The 13,137-nt window shown below is 32.9% G+C and overlaps 1 protein-coding gene across 1 annotated transcript; it reads left to right on the forward strand.

Moving 5' to 3' along the window:
* The first annotated feature begins 591 nt into the window (after positions 1 to 591).
* Positions 592 to 13,137, forward strand: LOC106060083 (ankyrin repeat domain-containing protein 29-like). The gene is made up of 11 exons (XM_056030345.1): positions 592 to 610; positions 751 to 862; positions 5,665 to 5,933; positions 6,188 to 6,298; positions 6,930 to 7,028; positions 7,899 to 7,997; positions 9,338 to 9,535; positions 9,654 to 9,752; positions 10,505 to 10,600; positions 10,826 to 10,924; positions 12,955 to 13,137. The coding sequence occupies exons 3-11, from the start codon at positions 5,922 to 5,924 to the stop codon at positions 13,054 to 13,056; spliced, it is 915 nt and encodes a 304-aa protein (XP_055886320.1). The 5' UTR covers positions 592 to 610; positions 751 to 862; positions 5,665 to 5,921; the 3' UTR covers positions 13,057 to 13,137.

Genomic DNA, 13,137 nt, shown 5'->3' on the forward strand with positions numbered 1-13,137 from the left:
TCACTGGTTTTTGTTTCGTCTACAGACTTGACAGAATCTGGAGTGACTCATCAAGCCAATTCTGGAGCGGCAGAGTTTGACACAGTTCGTGCTCTGTTTATGGCTAGCTGATATGGCAGCTTTCTTTTTCTTTTTCTTCGCCTGTGGTTCTCGTGTCTCGCTTGCAGACAATGAGACATCCCTTGGGTCTGACTCTCTCCGCAAGCTCATCATATAGAATGTCTTCATGGATTCTTCCATCTGGCATGTGGGTGACATGTCCGAGCCAGCGTAGTATTCTATGTGTCAGAAGAGCATTATAATAGATGCTAATAATGCGCAGAAGACAAAAACTATCCGTTGCACTTGAACTTAGCAAGCCAAAAAATATGGTGACACCCAAATGCTAGATCTAGGCTACATACGTATAGAGAGACTACACAATACTTAAGAATATCAACTTTTCCGGGGGGGGGGGGAGAGCGCTAAAAATACAAGTTAATGGAACACCTAGTTAGAAATATAATTATAATCTGAATCTCAAAGAAAAAAAAAGCGAATGTAAATTTGGAAATGACGAACCAAGGGGGATAATAATAGAATCTCTTAGATTCCAGTCTTCTAGACTAGAGTAATATTTTATCAACAATAACAATTTTATCACTTTAAGACTAGATCTAATTTCTGGATACATGACATACCTAGTTCTACATATGCTATTTAAAGAAGAATAAAATGACTTTTATTTATATATCTATATTCTACTTCTAGATCTGACCCTGTCTGACTTTTTTTTGTTAATACGCCAGAACACACTGACTGTGACTGACACAGAAGTCAGAAGTTCAGTCCACTTCACTGCACTGGTCTCCAGAAGTTACAAGTATAATATAATAAATTAATATATATAATATAATAATAATAATACAAATTAAATTGAAGTTATAAGAATTATTTAATAAATAGATAGATCTACATCTAGTTTAGTAGTTATTATCTTATACTTATATAGCCGACTAATTTAAAGTAATTAAAGAGTCTAGATCTGTGACAATCTGTCTAGGTCTAGAGTAAAATATATAGACATCATGGGCGTAGCCAGGGGGGGGTTCTTGGGGTTCAAACCCCCCCCCGAAATGAAATCCCCCCCCCCCCCCGCAGGGAGGGGGGGAGGGATTAAGTGACTGATTTTTGCTTTCATTTGTTTATTTTAGGTGAGATTTTAATACTAAATCATCACTTACCAAAGCACAGCCGAGGCAGTTTTTAGTTAAAAACCCCCTACCAGGGGGTTTTGAGATTTTAAAAACCCCTATCAGGGGATTTTGAATTCTAAACCCCCTACCAGAGGTTTTTGCAGTTAAATCCCCCTCTTCTATAAAACAAAAAAAAAATGCAAACAACAATCCACAAATTCCAACAGCACAGTTGAGGAAGATTTTGATTTTAAAACCCCATCTAAAATTTACGATAACCCCATCTTCAATATAAAAAAGCAAATTATACACTCAAAATTCTATGAGCGTAGCCAAAGGGGTTTTGAGTTTAACCCCCCTCCCCCTTCCAGTTGGGGTTTGAAGCTAAAAAGTACCTCTTCAATATAAAAAAAAGCAAATTACACACTATAAAATCTATGAGCGTAGCCAAAGGGGTTTTGAGTTTAAATCCCCCTCCTCCAGATGGCTTTTTCTTTAAAGTTTAAAACCCCTCCAGATGGTTTTGAGTTTAAAATTCCCCTACAGAGCGTTTAGAGTTGAAAACCTCTCTCTTCAATATTATTTTAAAGCAAACTACAGTCACCAAATTCTATGATCGTAGCTAAATGGGGTTTTGAATTAAAAACAAAACAAAAAAAAAACCCAGAGATTTTTTAGTTTAAAACCCCTCAACAGATGATTTTTCGATATAAAATCTAAAGCGAAATACAGGCATGTAATTCCAAGAGCGTAGTCAAGAAAGGTTACAAATTTCTACCAGTGGCTTGGGCTCCATTAATTAAGTGTGAATAGTCTTCTGCCGAAATTGAAAATCATTAAATGTGTCTCAACAAAGATGGCTAAGACAGATTTTAGTCAGTCATAGAGATCGGGTCTAAATCAAAGAAATCATATGCCGAACTGGGAGTCGAATCCTTAGTAAGGTTGTGACAGAGCGTCGCATGCGGTTTTGCGGGACATGTTTTCCGACAAAATGAATTACGCAAAATAAGAGTTGCGGAAACAGCTTGCCGGAAAATGCGCCGAACGGCGCGAGAGGGTCTAATTCAGTAAGAATATAGCACTTTAGGTTTTTGAAATAAAACTTTTTAATAGCAAGATAATGCACTGTAGATACCTCAGAATATGCATTTTGTTGGCATTCAATACCAGAAATAGTGCTCGGCGGCGGGGCTTCGCCCCGCGCTGGGGGAGCGCTGCGAACGCCCCCAGACCCCCTTGCTAGCAAGGGCGGGGAGTCTACAATAAACAATAAACGTCTTCCGAAAGGGTCAGAATGTAATAAAGATTAATTATGTACACACACACACATATATTTATATATATACATTTTTTTTCGCGGGGGGGGGGGGGGGGGAGGTCGGGGGGGGGGGGGGCAAAACCCTCCCCGAAAAAAAATCCTGGCTACGCCCATGATAGACATAGTCGACATAGATCTAAATCTAATTCTAGAATCTAGGTCTAGGTCTTACTTAGACTTAGATTATTAGATCTTCTATCTAAGTCTAAGATATAATATAATATAGTCTATATATTGTGATTGTGAATCTATATAATAACTAGTCACTAGTCACTACTAGATCTAGACTACAAAACAATAGCATCAATTTTACATTATCTGATATTATATAATAGATCTAGTATATATAGTCATTATAGATCTACATCTAAATATGATAGATATTATAATTTATATATTCTAAAAGTATTATCTAGATTTATCTACTTACTTACTAAGACTCACTGACATTGGCGCCCGCAGGATTTTTGCAGGGGAATGAAAGTTGCCACATATTGCTCAAAGTCGTAGTTTCAACATTCTTCTTATTAAATGGAGAATATTAAAGAACTGGTACCCCCTTTTCCCCCATACCTATGCAATATTAAGTGCACTGTAAATACTTTTTCATGAAATTAAAAAAAAACTAAACATGAACAAACTATTTACTGTACAGGTTGTTACTTTTGTCTGTGCAGCCCGTGTCTCCCAACAAACAAAAACTGCAGATGTTGACAGTTGTTGCCAAAACTGTCAATAACTTTACTAATGCATTGTTTCTCGTCATAACGGACAAGCTGGAGATGAACCCTTATTGTGGTGATATTCTTTTTCATGTTGCAGCTCTAGCATCATTTTAGGATGAAGACAAAAGAAGTTGAACTGGGTATTATTATTGCTCAAAAAGGGAGACATAAATGAAGAAACTAAGGAGCCAATTTACATATAATGTAAAGCTGTGTTCTGTAATAACTTCCAAAATCCAAACATGTGGTTTTTGCTTGGTGTGTCTGTCGACTGCAAATTATTCTCACCAACCTGTTACCAAGTTTGTCTGCCAAGTCTCAAGATGCCATCCCTGGAGTGTTCCTCAGCATGCTCAAGTTGGGTTTCGATTATGTCATTAATATGACTGCTGTTGAGATGTCCTGTTGAGAGGCCATTATGATAAGACTGCAACATGAGGGAAACTGGTTCAAAAACAGATGAATAATTGACGACAATCAAAAGACAAATCAGAAACACATGAGGAGCAGGCACTGATTACACATATGTAGTTGTCTGGTTTCACTTACTGGCGTTATTTTAAGATCCGCCAAACAGTCAACGATTTCCTCAAAGTTGTGACTTAAAACGCAAATGGATTTGTATTTCTCAGTCTATTGTGTTTCACACAAAAGAGGTAAATTTAGCACCAATGTTCCCTCTTGAGAATGTTAGAGAAGAAACAGATACATTTTCTTGATGACACCAACAACATTACGTATATCTGAAATGTCACTCTGGTTTTTTATAACAAGGTTAAATCTGTGAGACATGCAATGGACCAAGGCTGCTTTTGGTTATTTTTCATGAACCCTTGCCTGAACACTATTCTGAATACTAACCATCATGAGGCAGCCATGGTAGCCTTGGCCAAGTAGTTTTTGTCCAAATCTAGACTGTACTTTATGTATTTGCTGACAATAACGTTAGACACAGGCAGTGCGTCTCTCTGAACAAGAGGGATGAAACCATTGAAGTCTTCTCGAATACAATTGCAATCAACAAATCGAACACTAAAAGACATCTGCTCAGTGCCTGAAATATCTGTAGTTTTATCACCAATAGACCCAGCAAAGGCAGTTAATTCATGATTCTTCTGGTAGTATTTGTTGGTTTCTTGTTGCTGCCAGTACTCCGTTTATTTGTTTTGACTCAGACAATGGCATGTGAAGAACTTTCTTATATCTCTCTATTGTGAACTGGTGGACATGTTTCATCTGCCATTTTATCAAGCGCTAGCACCGACCTCAACTGTGCAAGACAAATATATATACATTTATCAAGATGACTGCACACTTTTTTCTTGTTTAAAGAAATTTTCACATCTATCACATTGACAGAAAGTTGGCAAGGATTTCTCCAACAAAGAAAAAAACAACAACAATCAAACAACATTTAATATATGTTAGACCTTAACTAAATATAATATAACTATTATTATGTGCAAATGAAAACATATCGTAACGATTAACATACTTAAGAATATTTGATGCCCTTTATAGTGCAAAGGATTTCAAGCCTATAATAAAGCGTACATGGTCGGCCATCAACTCCTAATTAGTCTACTTAAGTTTATTACAATAATACTTATCCTTACAACTGTACTTCAGTGGGAGTACTACTTGTTAAGTTACTACTTAGAAGAAGTTAATTGATATGAAGGTGTACAAAAATTGGCTAAAATTTGGCTACTCAAAATTCAGAAGGGTGCACGTATATGGTTGGCCATCTATTCCTGATAGGCTAGTCTACTTAAACATTAACTCTTTCTCTGTTATGATTGGGCTTCAATAGTTTGTTGTTTGTTATCAGAAAATGTTGTATTTGGTATAAAATTAAAGGGAAATGAATGCTCTTTTTATGTAATTCAAAGTCAAGTTTTAAAAAGTAAACTTTAATTTAATGAGGTCAAAATCAACGATGGTATCGTCGATTAGGAGAGAAAGACTTAACTTATTTTTACATTTGTACTTAAGTCACCAGTGGAAACACAATTTGTTCAGTTGCTTCTTAGATTTTAATTGATTTGATGGTGCAAAAAAAAATGGCTAGAATTTGGCTACTCAGATGCCCATGCTCACTGACTATACTATAATACTAAGACCAAGACTGAGTAGATCTACCGAATCTACTTTGTAGACAGTCTACTAGATATAAGTCTTACACTCTTACTATAAATTTAAAGTATTTAGTATTGAAATTAAAGTATTTAGTTATTTTAGTCTCTCATTCCCTTAAACTGAAAGACATGCTGTCACATCAGAGGAGATATCAAATCAGTACATTCCATTCAGACACTCATAATTTCACAAAGCACATTAAGAAATGAATTTAGTTCACAAGATTTAATCATCTATCATTCACATCACATTTTATCAGTTGATAGATTTACTTTTAATAATTCAGATCATTTTGATTCTCCAGAAATCTTCAATGAAAAAGTTAGAAATCTAGTGTGAAACCCTTCCTGTGCTTCATTGATGATCTTCACAGTCTTAGTGTAAATCTGGAAACTATATCAAGATAGAATCTAGATAGAAATTATAGACAAGCATAACCAACAATTCTGACATTGTGGACAAGAAACTAGTAGTCTAGTCTTTTTCACTAATGGTAAAGAGTAGTGACTCTAAAGCCACAATAGCGTGTATTTAAAGTAACATCAAACTATATACTGCAATATGTCCTTGAAGGTAAGGTTGAGAAAAAGATATACTTAAAGTTTGGTTCTAAAATATATCTAGACCTATTAGATAATAACCCATTAAATAATGATAGTGATTTAGATTATGTAACATCTTTTTTTTTTTTTATATAAACAATTATGTTTATTTTTTTATATAAACAATTATGTTCTAAAGAATGGGTGTATGCTATGATAGTCATAATTTAATTTTATGTTTTTGTTTCCAATCCAAACTTTTATTTTACTTATCTACTTGTAAAGAAAGAAACACCCTCTGATCAGCAAATGCACATTGCTGCTTTGCAAGGCAATTTAGAACTATTGTTAAGGGTACTTGATTCTGGGAGAGTCCATGTGGATTGCAAAGACAAGGTAAGTGTTTTTAAACTGCTTAAATTTCCTAGGTAGATAAAGAATGATGGCTTAGGAAATGGTTTAGATGTTGAGAAAGCTTTTTACATAACTAATAAATTTCTGTCAAGTGATGAATAGCACAAAAAATATGAAAAAAAAGCTTCAATGAGTTTTAGAGATTTTGAAAGAATTATATCTATGACTTTTCTTGTGTATATAATAAATATATTTGAAGATCAGATCATATTTCTTACAAAAGAAATCTAAATGTGTTGTTACATATAGATATATTTATAAGGAACTTGGTAAAGTACTTTTTATTTCCCCATTGTACTTTTTGTTACATACCCCAAGTCATGTGAAAATGGAAGAATTTTGTACCTAATTAATGAGTTTTAGTTTAGATTTCTTTACTCCATACTAAGTAAAAGATTTCAATGTAAATTATTTAGCTTCATATTGTATTTCTTTTTATACATCAAAACTTTTTTAAAAAGGTAAAAAGATTTAGTCTTCTGCTAAATGTTGTTGCTTTTTTTTCTTTTTTTTTTTTTGTAATGCACATGCCTTACTATATATTTGAGACGAATTTTGTATGTGTGGAACTAGAACCATAATTGAGTAAATGGAAAGACTTTCTGTCTTGCAGGAAGGAACTACTCCACTGATTCTAGCTGCTGCTAACAATCATCTGAACTGCGTACAGGCACTGTTAGAACAAGGGGCTGACCCTAATGCAAGAAGACTGGTATTCTACTTTTTGTTTCTTTGCTGTTGTTGCTGTTTATATTTTTAGTTTTGCTAAAAATTACATTTTGATATATTCTTTTTGAATAAAAATAAAATAATTTTTACCAACCTTTTTTTTCAAGAGAAAAACTTCTCCTTTATTTTTTTAAACTTTTTGATTGTTTATATATTATTACAAAGCTTATATCAACTCACTCTGTCTGGTAAAAGTTTCTTATACACATCATTTCTCCAACACCCAATCTCGGATAAAGCAGATATCTTGCACAATTATTTCTTTTACCGGTATCTGACAAAACAAGAATCAATACAAAAATTAACCAATTAGTTAATTAACTATTAATTAATTATTTTGTTTGATATCTCAAACAAGGGAAAGAAATTTTAATAGACTAGAGTGGTGGTGAATTAGTTCCCTTTATAGTTGGTTGTTTAGAGTCTTAGTGAACACAAACCTAAAAAATAGGTTGAGACTATAGAAACAATAGATAACTTTACAAACTTCCATGTTCATAAGCTTTCCACTAGCAGAGTGTTTACCATGTTGACTTGAGAAGCCTGAGAAAGCTTGATCCATAAGTTTGAATTCAGGTCGTTACCCCTTTTGTTATTTTCAGAAAAGTTTTTGTTTTGTTAGTCTAGATCTATTACAAATTTAATTACATGACTGATTCAAACTAATTGATAAAACTATGCTTAATATAAGCTTTGTTGTTGTTTTTTTAAGTGTTGTTTTTTTTGCATTGAATTACCCAGTGTACAAATTGAATGTTCTTAAAAATATTGATGGGGGAAAGAGAAACTTGTTCACATTTTTATGACATTTAAAAATTTTCATTTAGCTCTTTCTGTGTTCTTTTTTTTTAAGACTGGAACATGTGCATTGTTTTTTGCCAGTCAAGGTGGATTTTTAGATGTAGTGAAGATTTTATTGAAACACGATGCAAACGTTGATCTGGCAAGTTTTGTAAGTACATCTCATATAATGTATTGTCAAATAGACATTTTTATACACAAGCATTACATTTTTTTAGAATATAATTTTCGTTCAATACATGAGATTATGTAGTCTTTTTATAAAATATGACTATTTGTTAATGTGGTGTGTATTAATAATATTTGTTAATGTGGTGTGTATTAATAATATTTGTTAATGTGGTGTGTATTAATAATAGATGTTGTTTGCATTTACATCGTACACAATGTCATGCTGTACAAATGGCAAACTAAATTGAATATTTAATGGTACTATGATGGTAATATGGTAATTACTGGTAATTTTATGGATCTATTTAATCTGAGATGTGATGTACAAGATAAGCACCTCATTTGTTGTTAAAAAGGAGCACAATCTTATTTCCTATAAATACAAAGATGGCTTTGTAGTCCAATCTTTGTTTTGAAAAGCCGGTTACATTTAAGGCATGGGTTGCAGTATTGCCTGCTTTGCTCTAAGTTTTTGGCTTGTATTTTTATTTTGCTGTTAGCTGTCCTCTTTGCCTAGTAGCCTGAAACACGACTATGATGACTGTATGCCATGATGTTCTAAAATTGGCTTTTTTTTTCCTAGTTATGTTTGCTACATTGCCTGAGGGAGTTCTTGAGAGTATCTCTTTATTTTTTTGTGTTGTTTCTATTTAGAAAGCCTTCTGTTGCATAGTCAACTGAGGCATCTGGAATTTTGTTTGCTAAGGCATTAATAATATTCATCTATGACATATGTAGGATTTCACAGCTGGTTTGTAATGTGCATTTTTCTTATTTAACTACAAACATAAAAACGATAACTAGTGTGGTTCAAAATGAAAATAGTTAACTATAAATAAGATGACTAGTGTGGTTCAAAATGAAAATAGTTATTTATAAATAAGATAACTAGTGTGGTTCAAAATGAAAATAGTTAACTATATAAGAAAAATGTCTTCATCAGATAAACATGGCCAACAGCATGCTTCTGTCTGCAATCTATCTGATGCCATTCCTTTGTTCATATTTTCACATTAACTCTTTCTCTCCTAACTGACGATACCAACGTTGATTTCGCCAGAATGTGGTAAATAATTACGGAGAGAAAAGAGTTAATGATAGCATCAGTGCTTTGTGATGTATTATATATCCTCAAGAAAAGTATATAAATGATAGTTACTTAGAGATGTATTACATGCGTTATGTCACAAATAAGCTTGTATCTAAAGTATTAAATGCTTTGAACACAGATGAGTTGTTAGCAGATCCTAGGTTTAGTATCATGCTCTAACTTTGAAGCAGAAGTTTATCTTCTTCCCTTGAAACTTTGTCATCTTGTAGGATGGAGGTACACCTTTATTTGTGGCATGCCAGTGTAACCACCAGGATGTTGTCGAAGAGCTGTTGGCTAGAGGGGCTGACATCCATGCCCAGATGATTGATGGGGCCACTCCACTTTTCATAACAGCCCAGAATGGCCACACAGAACTACTCAAGTTTCTTTTGTCTAAAGGTGCAGATCCAAACTTTGCCAGAAAGGTAAATAAAATCTAAGTATTTGTGTGTTTAAAAGCACATCTCTCGCAAAAAATGTATTTAAAAAATTGAATAAACAAACCAGTTAAATTCTAATTGACAATTAAATTTGTTTAATTAGGATCTGGCAAGTCCACTTTGGATAGCTGCTCAAATGGGTCATACACAGGTTGTAGCAGAATTACTTAAAGCTGGTGCTGATGTGGATGCAGTTAGAGAGGTGAGTTCTTTAACAGTATATATTATTTGTTTTTTTGGCATCAATCATCTTTAACATCTATTCATTTGGTTTATCTACAGTGTATTAGTTACTTCTCATGTTTTTAATAGGACAAATCAGCTGTAAATGCACTATATATTATATGCAGTTGTGTCATGGTGGCTCAGTGGTCAGAAAACAATTAGGCTGCCAATCTGTATCCAGTTAATAATAATAATTTAATTTATAGAGCACTGTTAACAAACATAATGTAGGCTCAAGGCACTGTAATAACATTACAAACACAAACACGAGATAGGTCTTAATGTTCTTGAATGTAGTGAAGCATATTGTCTGTCTGAGATCAATGGGGAATGAGTTACAAACATTTGGTCCATGTACTGAAAAACGCCAGCAAACCATAACTTTTGAGGGAGAAACGTGGCATTGCTAGAAGCGTTGAGCCCACAGAGCACAGTGCAGAGACATATGGAGTAATTAGTTTACCATGGTACAAGGGTGTTTCTTTATTGTAGATTCACTGATGACAGTTGTAGTTAGTAATTATTACTTAGGATTTTATTTACAGAGTTGTATTTCTCTTGTATACTGTAAAAACACAGCTGTCTATGCTTGAAATGTGTACCTGTATGCTAAAAGTACTATAACAAGAAGAAACATGCTCTACAAATTATGATATCACAGTTATTATAATAGGCTGTGGGTTATTACTTCTAAATTTTGTTATTTCATCTTTTACTTTAATCTTCCAGGATGGTGCCACACCATTGTTTAAGGCTTGTCATAAGGGGCATTTAGATACTATTACTGAAATCTTAAAGCATAAACCAAATCTAGGTATTCTGAAAGTGAGTATTCATCATTTAAACTTTGCATAAATTTTAAACTGTTTTTTTTTTTCAAATTTAGATTTAATCCTTCAAAAATTTTATGTATTTAAAGTTGTAATGTGTATCTTTTTTTTAAACACAGTTTTTTTGTCACAAAATTAATTTCTACTACTGCTACAGTGCTAAGTAATGTTATTTTTAACAATTCTTTAAATAATGTTGAAGTGCTCACTATTTGTACAGAATGGTGAAACAGTACTACATGCTGCTGCTTTATTTGGTCATTCAAAAGCTGTTAGATTATTGTTACAGTCAGGAATTCCAGCAGATATAAAAAATAAGGTAAGTTTATTTTTTGTGAATTAAGTTTATTGACAATGGTGCAATTATCTGTTTATCATTAACATAAAATTGTTTATTAGCATCAAATGATTTTGAATTAAATTCACTGTCATGAGGAGTTAGTCACAGCATCCTACATTCCTTAAAGGGAAACTCCTATGGTTTTGAAATTTGTTGATATAATATTTGCTTTGATTTGATTTACATCAGCTGCGTAAAGAGGGGGAACTGATGTGTGGGCGACATCGTTCTGACCACAGCTAATGCCCAGGCATTCATCTCATGTCCATGAGATGATCCATAGTCGCTTCGCGACTGAAGGAGGCCATAGATTTGCTTTGATTTACAGATAATGAATATATATATTCTTTTTATTTTATTTTCAATAATAACATAGTAAGTTATGTTTTTCAGACATAATATTTCTGCGCATCCAAAACGGTCTGATTTTCCCTGGGTTCCTATGTGACGTCACACTAACCTATTCATTTAATCTATTGACTTACTGTATAAAGGAAAACCATACAGTATAGTTTTATAATCTCGTAAAAGAAATAGATTTGGTCATTGCAGTTAGATTGGATCTTTTAAGCAAAGAAAAAAACATGTTAAGAGTAGATCTACATGCTTGACTAACTATGTCAGTGTGTATTTTCTCACCTGACCACTCAACACACAACAAACATTATTGCTTGGTTGTCTGGTCATGACCAACTACATGTAGCCTAGGCTAGCCTTACACTGACCAGTTTGTTAGAATCAGTCAAGCACACAATGTATTTACTTTTTGGGACAGGGCGGGGTGTGGATGAAAATGTTACTTTTTTTTCTCAAGTAGTTTATCCTAATGCTTTTAGATCTATATAACTGTAAATTGACTTTCAGTATTATTGAGGCGATTGACATATATGCCTCACCTAAAAAAAAAAATGTCAAAGAACTGTGTTTTAAATGTCAAGAATTTACTGTCTAATTTATTAAATATAAATGTTTCTAATCATTTAAATAAAATGGTTAAATATTTAATATTACAACTTTTTACGCAGAATTTAAATTTTAAAAATGTTAATAACTCAAATTTGAAAAACCATCTGAGTTCCCCTTTAATTTTAAGCTAAAAGATCTTATCTTTATAGAGTAAAGACTCTTCATTGAGTCTGGGGGACTGTCTAATAGCTACCAATTTCCTTAAAGTTCCATTAGCTTTACTCCATGAAAATGGCCTGGCAGACCACGGTTCATTTGGAATAGTTCACTCTATTCAATACATTTGGATGATACATTTGTTAGACTTCATCCATTTTGTTGGGCTGCTTACTTCCCATTGTTCTTTACACCAGGAATACCAATATGTCAAGGCTTCAAGAAATAGTTGTGAAAAAGCAGATATTATATTGCTTTGCTTTTTTCAATACTGACATTTAATTTTTACATAAATAAATTCATCGATTATTTTGAGCTTTTCAATCATTGTAGTTGCAATATAGCAATCAAATTGTGTTGAACAAACCTAGTTAAAATGTCATTTTATGTTACTGTATGTAATACATAAAACTAATTTATTACTTACTTTCTGTGTTGGACTTGTAGATATTTAATGTAACTAATCTATAATCTTTCACAGTAATAAAAGAAATGCAACTAATATAAAATATTTCACAGTAATAAAAGAAATGCAACTAATATATAATCTTTCACAGTAATAAAAGAAATGCAACTTATCTATAATCTTTCACAGTAATAAAAGAAATGCAACTAATCTATAATCTTTCCCAGAAATGCAACTAATCTATAATCTTTCACAGTAATAAAAGAAATGCAACTATTCTATAACCTTTCACAGTAATAAAAGAAATGCAACTAGTATAAAACCTTTCACAGTAATAAAAGAAATGCAACTAGTATAAAACCTTTCACAGTAATAAAAGAAATGCAACTAGTATAAAATAAAACCTTTCGCAGTAATAAAAGAAATGCAGCTAGTATAAAACCTTTCGCAGTAATAAAAAAAGGAACTTTTTATTTTTCAGGAAGGACAAACTCCTGCTGAGCTTGCCATTGAAGCAGGCTACGATTATATTGCTACATATATCAATAGCTTTCAATTAGAGACTGATGCCAAATCGAATTGAATGTTAGTCCATTTGGACAAATCAAAATTGTAACTTCGTAGATAATCATTATTTATTGTTTTCTGTTGAAATATATTTTTT

The sequence above is a fragment of the Biomphalaria glabrata genome, chromosome 5 (assembly GCF_947242115.1).
Source record: "Biomphalaria glabrata chromosome 5, xgBioGlab47.1, whole genome shotgun sequence".
In the NCBI taxonomy this organism is placed as follows: Eukaryota; Metazoa; Mollusca; class Gastropoda; family Planorbidae; genus Biomphalaria; species Biomphalaria glabrata.

What these genes read in the sequence shown, in the direction of transcription:
- LOC106060083 (XM_056030345.1), top strand. An exon ending in ACCCTAATGCAAGAAGACTG is followed by an intron (nt 7,029 to 7,898) that starts GTATTCTACTTT and finishes TTTTTTTTTAAG; the next exon opens with ACTGGAACATGTGCATTGTT. An exon ending in CAGCAGATATAAAAAATAAG is followed by an intron (nt 10,925 to 12,954) that starts GTAAGTTTATTT and finishes TTTATTTTTCAG; the next exon opens with GAAGGACAAACTCCTGCTGA.